A 13,714-nucleotide genomic window follows, 5' to 3' on the forward strand; every position below is an offset into this window, starting at 1 on the left:
TTGACATAGTCCATTCAGCCAAGTTCCATTTTAAAATTGAAGTTAGTAGTTCTAAGAATGATAGGTTAGTTAAGTATTTCCGTGGTGAGAGAATTCAGCCAGGATATGTATTTGACTGCCTGATAGAAGATCTGGTTTCAATGATCCATCAGATCTGCTCAGATGTTCACGTAGCATCGTAATATTCGAGATGTCTGTCTTATTTTCTTACTCCTGTTTGGTGATGGGATGCAAAAATCATTGCAGTTGCTGTGAGCAGAGTAAAATCAGCCTGTGTGAGCATGAAAGAAGTTAGTTCTGAAGTCTAAGACATGCTGTGAGTGAGAAAATACCCAAAACTGGGGGTTTTTGTCTTCAAGCTGGTGGTTGAAATAGCTGCTGCACATGATCCTGTCTGGGAAAGAGCTGAGGTGGAAATGTTGGTTTTCCTGTTTGTGCATTATTGATAGTATTAATTGAATGTCTTTTCACTTATGATACCTGTGTCTCAGAAGTCATGGTACAGGGAAGGAGTGGTAGAAGTGCAGAAAGCAAATAGTAATTAACTGGCAATTAATGTTTTGAAGGAGCTCAGGAGGTTGCTTGGTTTTGGCCTGAGAGTACCTGAGGTAGTGTTGGACTCTGGAGTCTGAAAACCGTGTCAAAAGCCAGTGTGTCCAGAAGTCAGAAGAATTCTGAATAGAAACAGAGGAGTAATTGGGTTCAGTTGTGAGGATATGTGTCCAAGCCACTTTCTAAACAATTTCAGTTCTCTTTCATGTAAAATTTGAATCAATACTGGAAGTTTGCTAAACACAATTTGATTTCACCGCAGATGGTTCAGTGAGTGCAAATATTGCTGGCTACAACCGTATGGCCTTTGTTATACAAGAGGTCAGACTAGATGATCATAATGGTCCCTTCTGGTCTTAAAAATCTGTGAATATATGAATAATTTAAAACCTGTCCTGCCAACTCTTATTCATTGAGGTGGTCATATTAAAATCCTGTGGGACTGCTCATGTGAGTAGAGGTTGTGGGATCAGGTCTAGAGTGAGTAATCATTATCACTTTTGTTTAAATTTATTGATAAAGGTATAAAATATCCACTGCAAGTAAAGCTGGGTTTCTTTAAAATGGGACATACTTCAGCAGCATTATTCTACTTGGGCTTGTTGAGCCAGTCAGTAGCAAAGTCGTTTTGGAGATTGTCTTGTACCAGGCTCCTGAACCATTCAGTTTTATACAGGTGCTATTGATCAATTCATAAACTATTTCAAAATTATTGTTTAGAGACTTGTAATATGTAGGAAGCATCTTTGTTTTGTTTAAGAAGAATATGAAATAACATTCAAGGTCCTGCCAATGGGGGTTCGGGCATGTTAAAGTACAGCCAGTTCATCTCCCTGCACGTAAAGCTCTTCTGTGCTCTGACTGGTGGTGGTGGTGTTTGCACGGACAGCAATGTTGGCAAGTGCTGTCCCTTGCAAAGGAGGATTTGGTGGTGATAGATAGATGACACTCATTGGTATTCACAAACTCAAACTGTCATGTGTGTCTGGACAGCAGCATGGAACTGGTGGCACGTTATAGGGACAAGCTGGAAATTACCCTGTGTTAAGTTAGCAGGGAAGTCCAAAGTTCTTTGCTTTTCACTTGGAAAACTTCAGATTCTGATTTTGGCCATCTTTGGTCATATCAGCTCTCCTTTCTTCTAGTAAAAACCACTTTCCAGGGCTAAGAAATGTTTTTGTAGCTCTCAGGTTTTTGACCACAATCCTCTCTAGGATATTCTCATATTTGAAAATCTGAAAGTTGTAGAAATGCTGATAAATGTGAAAAGCTTTATCCTCTTATAACCTTCAGTTGTCTGAGGTGATCACTGACTCCATCTCATCTCTGCAGAATATGTTATAAAAGTTCTTCTTGCCCTGTGGGCAGGAGTGTCCTCATCATACTCATCATTCAATCTCGTTCTTTAGGGAATTCTCAAACAGGTGCGATGGGAATACGAGCCTGAGAAACAGGGCCTTGGGAAGTTTCAAAGTTGGTCAGCTGTTGCCCCCTTTGGGATGCTTGTTTAGTTTTGTTACACTTCCTCACTGCAACAGGCAGGTATTACCTGGGTGAGGGAGGTGTTAAATAGCTTAGTAGTGGCAGCTTTGAACGCGTTCCTCAGCAGAGAGGAGCATCTTGGGCACAGCAATTGGACACCTGTGAGAAGGCAAATCCAGGGATTGTACCAGCTGCTGGTATTTGATAACACCGTGAGAGCTGTGTCATTAGCAGTCAGATTTCATTTTCAGGTAACAATTCTTGAAGTGTTGTTCCGATTTCTTCTGAGTCCACTGGCAGTGATGGAACTGGTTTCCTCAGTACTTGCCAGGAATTAGGTGTTTGCACAGTTGCTGGTTTGGATTCCCAGTCTGTAGCTTATTCCTGCTGAGGGTGTCACTGATGGGGTATTTGTGGTATGGAATGACAAAGGGAATTCAGGATTCTCTTTGGTAACCAGTGCAGGAAGAAATTGAAGTCTAATGTTAATCTCTCTGTTTTTAATGCTTTGAATTTTCATAAAAGAGCTTTTCAGTGAAATTACTTAATTTTGCAGTGAGAGATGGTAGAATTTCTGTAATATGGAAATGGCAGAAATGTGATTCCAGAGACCTCCTGTGCACAGAGGCAGAGGCTGGTGACCAATCCTAACCATGTCCTCTTAAACACAAAATTCTGCTCTTGGGCTTTAAAGTGTTCCAACATTGCAAGTTTCTGCGCATCCTTTCTCTTGAGCAAGAGATGGGAATTGATTTTTAATGCTATTTACTATTTGTTGAACTAAGTTGTTTGTTTCTTTCTTTCTTTGTTTTGTTTTTTGGTTTGGTTTTGTTTTTTTTTTTTTTTCTGGTTGGTTGTTTATAACATCCTAGGGATTAATTTTTCCTTTAATTCAGTTTCCCATCTGTTGTGCCTGGATGTGGCATAAGTGTATATGAGAATTTGCACCCAGCTAGAAGACATTACAATCTTTAAAAAAGTCGAAACTGTTTCTGGGGTTTTTCCTACCTCATGAAGAATGAATCTCCTGTTGGGGCTGAACTACAGTGCAGATTTATAGAGGTGTAACAGTCACATGGATGGGATTTCATTTTAGGTTTTAATTTCGGTTTGGAGCTCTGGCCCTTCTCTTTTAACATATTTGTGTGAATGAAGTCCTGTGGTTTGCATTATCTGATTATAGCAAAGATCAACTCTGGTTGTGTATGTGACTGAAAATCTAATTGGAATAGTGCTGTCATAATAGTCTCCTGTAATATAAAGTTTGTATTTGACGAACAGAGTTCCTTTTCAGGTGCTGTAGCAGACACTGCTTTCGAGTATTTCCTTGCCTGTGTTTTGGGGAGGCTGCACAGTGGATGGGGCAGTGGTGATTAGCAAAGCCTGATCCTGCCCAGTTATGTAAGCAGAGCATTTCTTCTGTGCACGTCTTGTTAACTCTCCGCTGCAGACCTTTATTGGTGCTTCTTCAATAATTTGTTTAAACTATGCAGTACAGATTCCTTATTTTAGCACTAAGACTTACAAAGGCTTCTTTTAGCAGCCTTTAATTTTGTACTTATGTATGTGACATAGCCTGTGGCTGTGATCTCTGCTGTGAATCTGCAGTTGTTTTGGGATGAAAGCAGAAGGCAGCTGGAAACTCAGTAGCTACATCTAGCTGTCTACCTAGAGAAGGCCTTGATTTCAAGTTTATCTAAACAAGCTCGACTAATCCCAACTATCTGGGGGGATCCACTGTCAAAACAAGCAGCATGGCCCTAAGGCAAACACAGCCATACAGAAATGAAGGCTGGGACTTCCAATACTCCGATGACTGCATACTGGAGGCTTTTTTTCCTGAAAAGAGAGTAAGAGAGGTACAATTTGCATAATGCCTTTTCATCAGGAACTTTTGGAAAGCTGACAGAGGTCCAGCTTATAGCGCTGTAGCCACAATACAGAGTCTATAGGAGAATCCTTGAATGACCTGACCATATTGAAAGAAAAAATGAAAGCATCGAAGTATAGCCAAGTGAGTGTGGAAAAGAGGGCTGGTGCATTGTCTAACATCTGCTCTACTTCTCGTTAGTTTTGTTCTTCAGTATTCTATGTGGACTTTGGAGAAACCTAAGACAGCCTAACATGAATCCTATAATCTTCCTTCTGAATATTTATGTAGTGTGCCAGCCTCTAAGCTGTCCTTTGCATCTTCCTACTTCCCCCTCATTTTCATGCTCTCAAATGAGGCCAACATTTCAAAAGCTAAATAAATGTTTGTGAATGTTTATAAAAGATTTGCATACATTTGTCCTTGTTTGACAAAGATCACTTTTTTCTTATGCCAGTTCTGAAATATTTTAAAGGTTTCAGTGCTTGTCTTGACAACAAAGTCCTGCCTCAGAGAACAATGATTGCTGATTAAGTGGGTATGTGCTCGGAGCTGAATAGAGCGATGGAGACGACGGCTGAAAGGGCCACTCATCTTAAGCCAGAATTATAATATTTAACAAATGCTAACCGAAGGATAGATTTAAAGCTTTGGTTTTGGTGCAGTGTACCTGTGCAACTGACTTACGGGCTGAGCAGGATGTGATTATCTTTTCACAGCTAATAGTTTTTACCTAATTTCTGCTAAATCTGCAAGTGAAAATACTCCTAGGTTTTAGTCACTAAATGTTTAAAATACATTTAATTGAATCAGTGTTCCAGCTCTCTGACATTGACACTTCTTACCTTTACCAACTGATCACTATTTATGCACATAATTGGATCTGATTTTTTTTATACCTGGTTGTATAATTTTTCAATTCTTTGTGATTTAAGATTGGAACAATTACTCAACAGTACAACAGTAGCTGTAGATTTTTGTAGCTAAAATCTATTTCTCTTACAATAAAACTAAATCTCTGCTTTTACTGAAGGGGTTTTGAAGACATTTGTTGAAAAACTGCTTAAATATTTAGTTCAGCTTTACTTTCAGATTTTTTTCTACTGGAGAAAAGTAGTAGTCGTTCCTGTTCTTTTGTTCTATGAGTTGAGAGGTTGAAGTTGTCATTAAGGCAAAAACTAGAGCTACTTCTCTGACACAGTTTTTATCACATCTGCTAGGCCTGTGTCCCAGGAGGAGCTGAGCAGAGCCCGGAATTCAGCATAGGCCCATTATCTCCTGTTTTTGCGTGTGTTGTAAAAGGAGTGAGACCTCAGGGAGGCTTGGAGCCTCCTCCCGTGTAATGTCCAAATCAGATTTGAAGGACTGGTGGCAGGAAAGCTTTGGCCTTGGGGTGTGAATTCTAAGAAACAGAGTCACAATTAGGTTTAAAAAATTCAGGGATTTTGAGCTTTATCTTGAAATATGTTTTTAGTAATGCAAGGAGAAAAGTTGCCCATCTGTGCACGTATTTTGTACGTTTAAAATATTTAAATACTAGCAGGCCTGAATATGCTTAGGAAATGTTATTTATCTCCTGCTCTTCCTGTTTCCAGGATTGTGGATATGTGTGTTGGGAGTTGTTTGTTTGTTTGTTTGTTTAAAACAACGTTTTCCTGAGAACAATCAGTTACCTTCAATGAAATGATATTATTTTGTATGGCCCTGTTCCCCTGCTGACCCTCAGGCAGGGAGAGGTGACTTGGGTAATAGAACCCTCCCCTAATTCAAGCTTTAGAATTTCTCTGAAAGAGCTGATGGATTTCTGGAACATGAAGCAAATGGATAATCTAGTGCTATAAAGTTGTATTGGAATACCAGTAGAAATAGAAAAGTAGAGATAAAACTAAATTCAGGCAATTTAAAGTAATTCTATTATGTCCAGATTTTTTTGGGCATAGAACATTCTTTTAAAGAACAGATTAAAATTATTTCTTAAATTATTTTGTACGTTACAAAATTTAGTAATGCTCAGTACTGCTGTAAGGCGTAAAAAGATTTTATTGCAAAATCAATGCAATATGAAATTTGACATAACTATTTTAAACTAGCAATGATTTTTTTAAAAGAATCTCTGTTGTATCAGTTTTCTAAAAACTAGAAAAATCTTTAGAACTCAGAGAAATTTTGAGTTTAAGTTTATTGTTTGCTTTCTCTGCTTTGTCATGTTACTCAATCTCAGTGTTTTGTTGTGGCTGTGTGATGCTGGCCCCAGTGCAGGGTCCTCACTTTGGAACTTGGGAATTCATTTTTATAAGCTACTGGCATTGAAACGCTTCTTTTGATTTTTAACTACAAATTACACCATTTGTTAATTGATGAGAATGCTCTGTAATCATAACTTCAGGGAAATTTGATGTGAAATAATATAAACTGGCACTAATAATAAATGCAAATTCAGATTTAAGTTCTCAGAACACGAGATGAATGATCCCTGTTTGTCATTCAGAGCTGTGGTCAGTTTAGGGGTTGAATTTTCTGTGCTGGCATTGCTTTCTTACATTTTTATTCTATAAGTAAAAGTTTGAGTAGTCGCTTTGTGAAATGTTTAAAGTTACCAAATTGTTCCTGAGGTGTTTATTAGTGTGCAGAAAGCTGTTCCCTTTGCTAGGAGAATGTCTGTGACCAACCCTGCACAGCCAACAGAATTGATGGTGTTCTGGATGGTTCTGTTCCTCTGGGCTTTAAACAGAATTGTTATCAGGCTTAAGTTGGTTATTTGGGTGGACTGACAACTTTTTTTAATTCTTAAATCTGTTGTTCCCTTGCAGTGGATCATTTAATTAATTGTTAGCTTAAAATTATTCAAATAGATGAATTAAATATAAGAGCTGTTTACAATTCTCTGGGTATAGGAGAGATTAATGTACAATCCAAATTTAATTAGATAATATTTTGCTTCAGTTAATGTCTTAGCACTTTCCAGTGCTGTATTAACATTTCTGCAATGTTTAAATTTGATGTTGCTTCTAAGGAGCATAAAGTCATCTGTAGGTGCTCACTGGTCAAGTGGGCATCCTGTTCCCTGTGCTCACATGCCCTGTGCCCATCAGGCTGGGTGCATTTCTCTTCTGGGCCCTCCTTGTTCTCCAGTTTCTCCTCCATGCTTCCTCAGTCTGTTGATGTTCTTGGAAGTCTCTTGGTGTCCCTCCATGGCAGAGGGAGCGTTTCATGCTGGTTTGCTGGGTTCAGATGACCTTTCAAGCTGGATAAGATGAAAAGTGTTTGTATTCCCACCCTCTCTGTGTAACGTTTTTACTGGCAGCAGCCTCAGCTGTACTTTGCCTCTGGTGTAAGGGCAAGGAAATAAAACAGCATCCACCTTTTTCATCATGGAGTCATCTCTTCTCTCCGTGGAAAACTCCTCTCACTGGCCATGCTCTGTTCTCTTGTAAAATATATTTGTGGGGTTTTGGGGTTCCTTCCTTTCCCCTTCCCCTCCAGGATCCACAGCTAAAGGTCCAGTCTCTGCTCTGGGTGGTCTTTCCAATTTCATCCAGATTTTCCTCAGGTTTTCCATTACAGGTTCCCAACCTGTTGGTTTGTGTGTTGTGTTGTTTCCCTGCTCTGACTCACATTCCTGTTTGGGTATCACACCTTATTCACTCATTTTTAACGGATCTCCCTGTATTTTAATTTCTTTTCTGTCCAAATTCTCCCTACACTTCTTGTTCCCCTTTGCATCTCTGTTGCCTTGTGAATCTTTCTAAGAGCAGATACTTTGCAGCAGCCCCTTCTCTAGCCCAGCCATTTGCACATCATTTATCAGTGCAGTTTTATTTAATTGCAGCCGCCCGTGGGATATTTGTTAGTGATGTTCATTTGAGCAGGAGAAGTGAAGCAACACACTGTATTTAAGAGAATCTCAAGTTGTTCTGTTGATTTGGAAGTGGGAGCATACGGTGAAGAGTTTAAAAATAAAAAAAGACTTCAGCTGCAGCTTGCATATTAAATTCACAAGTGAATATGCACATTTTTTCAGCATTGTTGAGCCGTCTTTACTGTTTGGTTGCTACAGAGAGATGATTTGGGACACGAGCCCGGTGTGTATTGTGTGTATTTCCCAGCCTGGCTTTCCAAGTCTGTCCTGTGTGTGTAGGAAAGCCTTGCAGAGCCTGCCTCACCTTCAGAGGTGGTTGTGACACAAAAGGGCTGAGCGCAGTGTTCCTGCCTCATTTATTTTGAAAACTTTGCTACTGAAACCAAACTTAATCAATGAGCTCTGTGTTGTCTCCGATAAGTTATGTACTGGCTTTATTGATTGGGAAGGATTTTAGAAAGCCCATGTGGGGTTTATAATGTCAGCAGTGTTTTGATTATGAAAAGAGTTGGAACCTTGGGACGGGGAGGCAGGTGGTGCCTGTGCTCCAGCCCCTGGTGCTACGGCTGTGCTGGATCCCCCGGGACATGGTTCATGCCCTGCACTTTAGCTCTGGTGACTGGCTGCTGGAGATGCACTTTTTGCTCATTAAAATGTTAAAAATCAAACTGCATGTAAAAAGATTTGTGAAAATATAAACTTGGGGATTGATCCAGAAAACTGGTGTGTGATCCCCTGGAGACCCCAGTGGCAGCTCCCGGGTAATTTATGTTGATCAGCTGCCTGTCCTGGATTGCTGGGGGGGTTCTGGTCGGTTCTGGTCGTCTTTTTAGGGGGCTTTGCTTTACAGGCATGTATGTAGGTTTTTCTTTATGAAAATAGGCATAAGGGAATAAAACAAGAAAACAGACTGTTGATACTTCCTCTGTGCTTCATGTTGGTTAAAAAAAAAAAAAAAGAGTGTGAGATGTCAACATGGAGCAATTCTAGGTTTTGTTTTGTTATGGTTTTTGTCTGAAATCATAAAGAAATGAAGATTTTTCTAGGTCGTAAGTAATAACCCACCTAAAGAGGTTGGGGTAGGACACTGTATATGAATGATGCAGGTATTGCTTATCTTTCAAACTGAGGAATATTTAAAGAATTTTTTAAAAAGCAGCATTATATTTAGAGTAATGAGCTTGCAACTTGAGCAAAAATTGAATATTCTCCAGTAATTGTTCTTCTTGTGTGCAAAAGATCAGCAGTTTTGCTAATTAAAAACTAATTCTACGTATGTTATTTACATTCTTTTAATAGTTAGCTTTGAAAAATAAGTCTGCAGTTAACCTGTGCTAGTCTCAATTTTTTTGGTTGTGAATCGAGCCAGATAAGAATCGGTGTATAATGAATGGCAAATTACATCCAATGACATTGCAAAAGCCAGATAATAATATCACTGTAAAGTCTTTCTTTAAAGGAGAAGGCAATGTAGAACAGTATAGAGCAAATGTATGGCCTGTTTAAGTGAAAACTTCATTTGCTGTGTTTTGGAAGCTGTAAATATCAAGGAACAAGTACAGAGTAAGTTCTGAGTAATGCACTTCTCCAGTGACACAATGCTGATGAGATGCTGAATGTTTTATTATGTGAATGGTTTTACTTGCAGTTACAGGAATTATTCAAGTCATCAAAATAATAGAGAGAATGTAGTCTGCCTTTTTGAGGTGACTGATGGCTTTATCTTCTTTTTATTTCAGAATTTTATGTATCTATATGGTTTTGTTTCTGAAACGATAGGAAAACAGTCATTATTTTGAGGACAATATGTATTGATAAGGCCAAAAAAGATACAGGCGCTTTGCTCTCCTGCAATTATAATTTCATAATTTTAGAATTATTTCGTAGGTTTTTTGTTTGTTTGTTTGTTGACATTTTGCACTGTAAGATTTCAGTTGTGGCAAAGGACAACTGTGTAATAGTTAAAACTTGTCAAGATGCAGTTTTTGTGCCTGAGCAATTGGAGTTGTTCAACTTGTGAAAATCAGTGAGATTCTGCACCGGGGGAACCCGATCATATTAATGAGACCTTTACTATCAAGGCATTATTTTGTATCAAAATAGAGATTTCTACAGTTGACTCTGCAATCTACATAGCTCCTTTCCAAGTTTCCTGCTGCAGTTCAAAGGAGGAGACATCTTGGCTCTACATGGCATTCTTCAATAGATCCTTTCTTGTTCTTTAAAAACAGGAGGTTGTTAAATAATCTATCAATAAACTGTCAAGAAGTCAAAGTTTCCATATCTGTTTTTGCCTGAAATCCTCAGAACTTGCCACGTTTTAGTTGTCAAGAAACCTCCAAAGAAGAGTGTGAGCAGTTGAGCCTGAAACCACGGCTCAGGATGGGCTGTGCTTGTTTGAATTATGCAGGAGGAACATGTTCCTGCAAGGGAGTCAATATGTTTTGTGCTTCACTGGAGAGGTTATTAGATTGATGGAGTTTATTTGGGAATGATGGCATTTGGCTTAGAAATAAATGAAGCGAGAAGCATCTATTTAGTTATTGATGATAATTTATTGCTATTGGTCAGAAAAGTGTTGAATTTATCAGAGGGTTTGTTGTTTGTTCCGGGTTCTGAAAGCAGAAGTAGAATTTACACTTCAGGACCTGAAATATTGAAGTGTGAAGGAGAATGAGCAATGAATTAGCTGTAGGAAAGATCTGCAAACTGAGAAACCTTTATGGTGGGTTGTGGGTTACAGAATTCAAATTTTAAAAATCTAATGGTTTACTTTTGTCTATGAATACAACGGTTTTAGGACTAACATGTTTCTGATTTTGCCTCTTTAGTGACTGTATTTGTTTAATGTTGTAAAGTTGAAAATTATTATCTGCTGATCATGTTCTCACTTTTCATATTCACCCTTTTCTTTGCTCTCACACTTAAACGCTTTTCTGTTTGTGGTGCTGTTTTGCAACTTTTAGAAAATGGTTTGTAGGTTAAACAATCCGTATTCATTTTAATACACATTATTTTAGTCAGTCTTTTAACACTCAGATTTCCTTTCTAATAGCAGTAGGCAACATTAAACATTCCTGCTATGAGACCTATTGGCTTCATCTTTTGTTATTTATCTTGCTGATGTTAGGAAGTATTCTCTAATCCCCCAGACCTCTGTTCCTAGGTAACAGTCAAAAGCTGTGCCAGCAGAAGTGGTCCTGCCAGGCCAGGCCCATGTGGTTTGGTGTTATTCACTCCGATCCATATGGTCAGGGTAGGGATTGTCCCCAGAGAGGTGTTAACACTCAACAACCCAACCTCCTCCTCCTCTTTGGAGAATTGCTGGATGGCTCCTGCTGCCTGTCCATGTGTGAATCTTGATTAATTTTTCATTTTTAATGAAGTTTGATCATGTTTATTATTTCACATGATTGACTGCCTGGTACTCTTTCCATGTAATTGATAAAGCCCATATTTCTTCATCTGTCTCTTATTTCTTCAGGGCAAAGTTGTGAAATTGTGTGATGTGGTTAATATTAGATTTATTGGTCCCCATAGATGTATAAATTATCTCTTTTTTTTCTTCTCTCTCTACAGGAAGTTCTACAGACTCTGACCAAGTTTTGTTTCCCCTTCTATGTGGACAGGTATTGTTAGCTTTTCAAACTTTACAAGAAAATAAGCTTGTCAATAAAACCGCTGTAGAAAATAAAAGCCATACCATTCATAGTGTTCTGTCTGTGTGACTGGGACTTAAAGCACCTGAGTGCAAATTATAGTCTTAGAATCACTTTTTCCTGGGGTTTTTATGGGCACCATGAAACAAAAAGAAGTTTCAAAAGTTGGAGTTGTTCAGTGGCAGCACTGTGAGGGCGTTTTGTTTTACTTCTGTGCAGTGCTTGGATGGAAAATGCTTGGGTAGGAATTGTCAAATATACCTATTAATATCAAAGCTTTGTCTGCTTATACATTTTATTTCTTTATTGCCAAAATTTGGGTGGAACAATTAATTAAATGCTTTACATTGAAAGGCCTTTTGATGTTGCTGGAATGCTGATGCTTTACTTGACAGCTACTTAAGGTGACTTCTAATTTTGGGGGGGAAATCGTAAAGTGGAGGTGAGATCTGAGAATATTTAATTCATGTAATTTAGGGAACTCTGGAACTTTTTTAGTTTTGCTTTTACTGTGAGTTATTTTTGATGGTTTCATGAAAAGAACAAGAATTGAAGTTTTGGAAGGATACACCAGTGCTCATCTCATCTCTGAGCATCACTTAATGGGTCAGAATGACTTGTCTTCATCAGCTGAGACACTGAATGGTTTGGATTGAGGGAATCGGCCTTTACTGTGATTAAACTGCTGCAAGTCTTTTTCTCATTTTAGAACTTGGAATCACTTTTTTGCTGCTCATCCTTTTCATTTCCTAAGGGGTGGAAGCAGGCAAATACTCATACATTTTTCTCATGTATTTGTTTCTACTAGAAATGTTTATGCTTTCTGTGTGTAGATTTATTGTACCTAGGGGTTTTGTTTGTTTTGTTGTTTTTGGTTTTCCTCAGCAATATAACATTTTGAAAGATAGAACACTGAAAACCCATATGGGGTGCAAATGAGAACATAATGAAAAGTGATTCCCATTTCTGGATCCACTTGTTTGTCTGAGTATCACAGACTGTCACTGAAAGACTGCAAGCCAACCAGTTTGAACATAAAGGAGACATTGTCACCCAGAACATACTTAATAATTTCAAATGGAGAATGGACTTCCCATGCTGCAGGAGGCAGAGCACACCTCAAGTTAAGGCTGTGGCAGCTGAAGAAGATGCTTGTGCTCCTTCTCTTCTGGATGTAAAAACACGTGTTGGTGGCACTGAAGGTTCTGACTCAGTGGCAGTCACTCCATTCTTTTCACATTGATTCTGTTCATATGTATTGTGGCCAGTGGTCAAAACCCCAAGGACTGGTTTGCCATTCCTTCAGGCAATGGACCAGGAGTTTCCTGCTGTTGTGGTGGTGTTATGAGGCAGAGGCTCTTCTCCAGCTGCAGGAGTGCAGAGCTGCTCCTCCAACTCCCTGCCAGAACTGTGGTAGTCAGGTGTAGGTGCTGGGGGGGGATTTTATGGCAATCGCTCTTCCTCTCTCCCCTTTCCTCTGGCTCTAACTTCTGTCTGCCCCGTTAGAGATGAGATTTATGCTGCTTCCATCCTGTGAGGCTCTAACTAGACCTTCTGAACATTTGAAAACAGAGCCGTGAATCTGAAGGGCTGATACTAAAATCTTAGGAAGAACACTTTTTATGTTGGAAAGTTTATCCTTCCTGTGAAGAACTGGCACTGAAACTTGAGCAAGACCTGTCAGTGAGGTTTGGTTTCTCCAGGTCACATAAATGCAGGACTCTCTAGGTTTGCTCTGGAGGAACTCACCAGCTTGTCTGAGTTGTTTAATAAACAAGCTTCTCTCTGCTGCTAATGAAACATGGTTTTTTCCCCTGTTCCATAATTTTAATTGTCAGCTCAAATGCTATTTCTCACACACGCTCAGCTCTCAACCTTGTTAAAATTAAGCGTATAATCCCCTTTTAAAACACCATGCTAAAATCACCATAGTAACATTACATCCAAGCTTTGCAGATAAAACACACCACCAGTGAGGGATTTTTGGGTATCCCCAGCAGCTCAGTGTGGTTTATGGAAGTGGTTCCTCTGCTGACATTTAGATTTCAGGAGAATGATAGTACTTACACTGGCTAATTCTCAGGCTACTGGAGTGCTTTAAATTTTGTTCATCTTCATCACTTCATGTTTTTCCTTCCCTGTTTGGAATCCACTGAAGGATTCTTTTTTCTAAGCTGGACAGTGACATCTTTCCCATCTGGATCCAACTTTTATTTCTGCAAGTCTGTTTTTCCTTTGTTTCCTCTAGCCACTGAGTGTGTACTCTCCCACAGAAATTGTTTTTTGCATGTG

At 39.0% G+C, this 13,714-nt stretch overlaps 1 protein-coding gene across 5 annotated transcripts in view; it reads left to right on the forward strand.

Moving 5' to 3' along the window:
• The window catches only part of DENND1A (DENN domain containing 1A), a 159,876-nt gene that overhangs the window by 35,673 nt on the left and 110,489 nt on the right, over positions 1 to 13,714 (forward strand). For all 5 annotated transcript variants that reach the window (XM_039561625.1, XM_039561626.1, XM_039561628.1 and 2 more), the window contains exon 4: positions 11,343 to 11,392. In XM_039561625.1, the coding sequence (XP_039417559.1) occupies positions 11,343 to 11,392 (50 nt within the window). The remainder of the gene's footprint in view (positions 1 to 11,342; positions 11,393 to 13,714) is intronic.

This window comes from Corvus cornix, chromosome 17, assembly GCF_000738735.6.
Source record: "Corvus cornix cornix isolate S_Up_H32 chromosome 17, ASM73873v5, whole genome shotgun sequence".
NCBI classification, from domain to species: domain Eukaryota; kingdom Metazoa; phylum Chordata; class Aves; order Passeriformes; family Corvidae; genus Corvus; species Corvus cornix.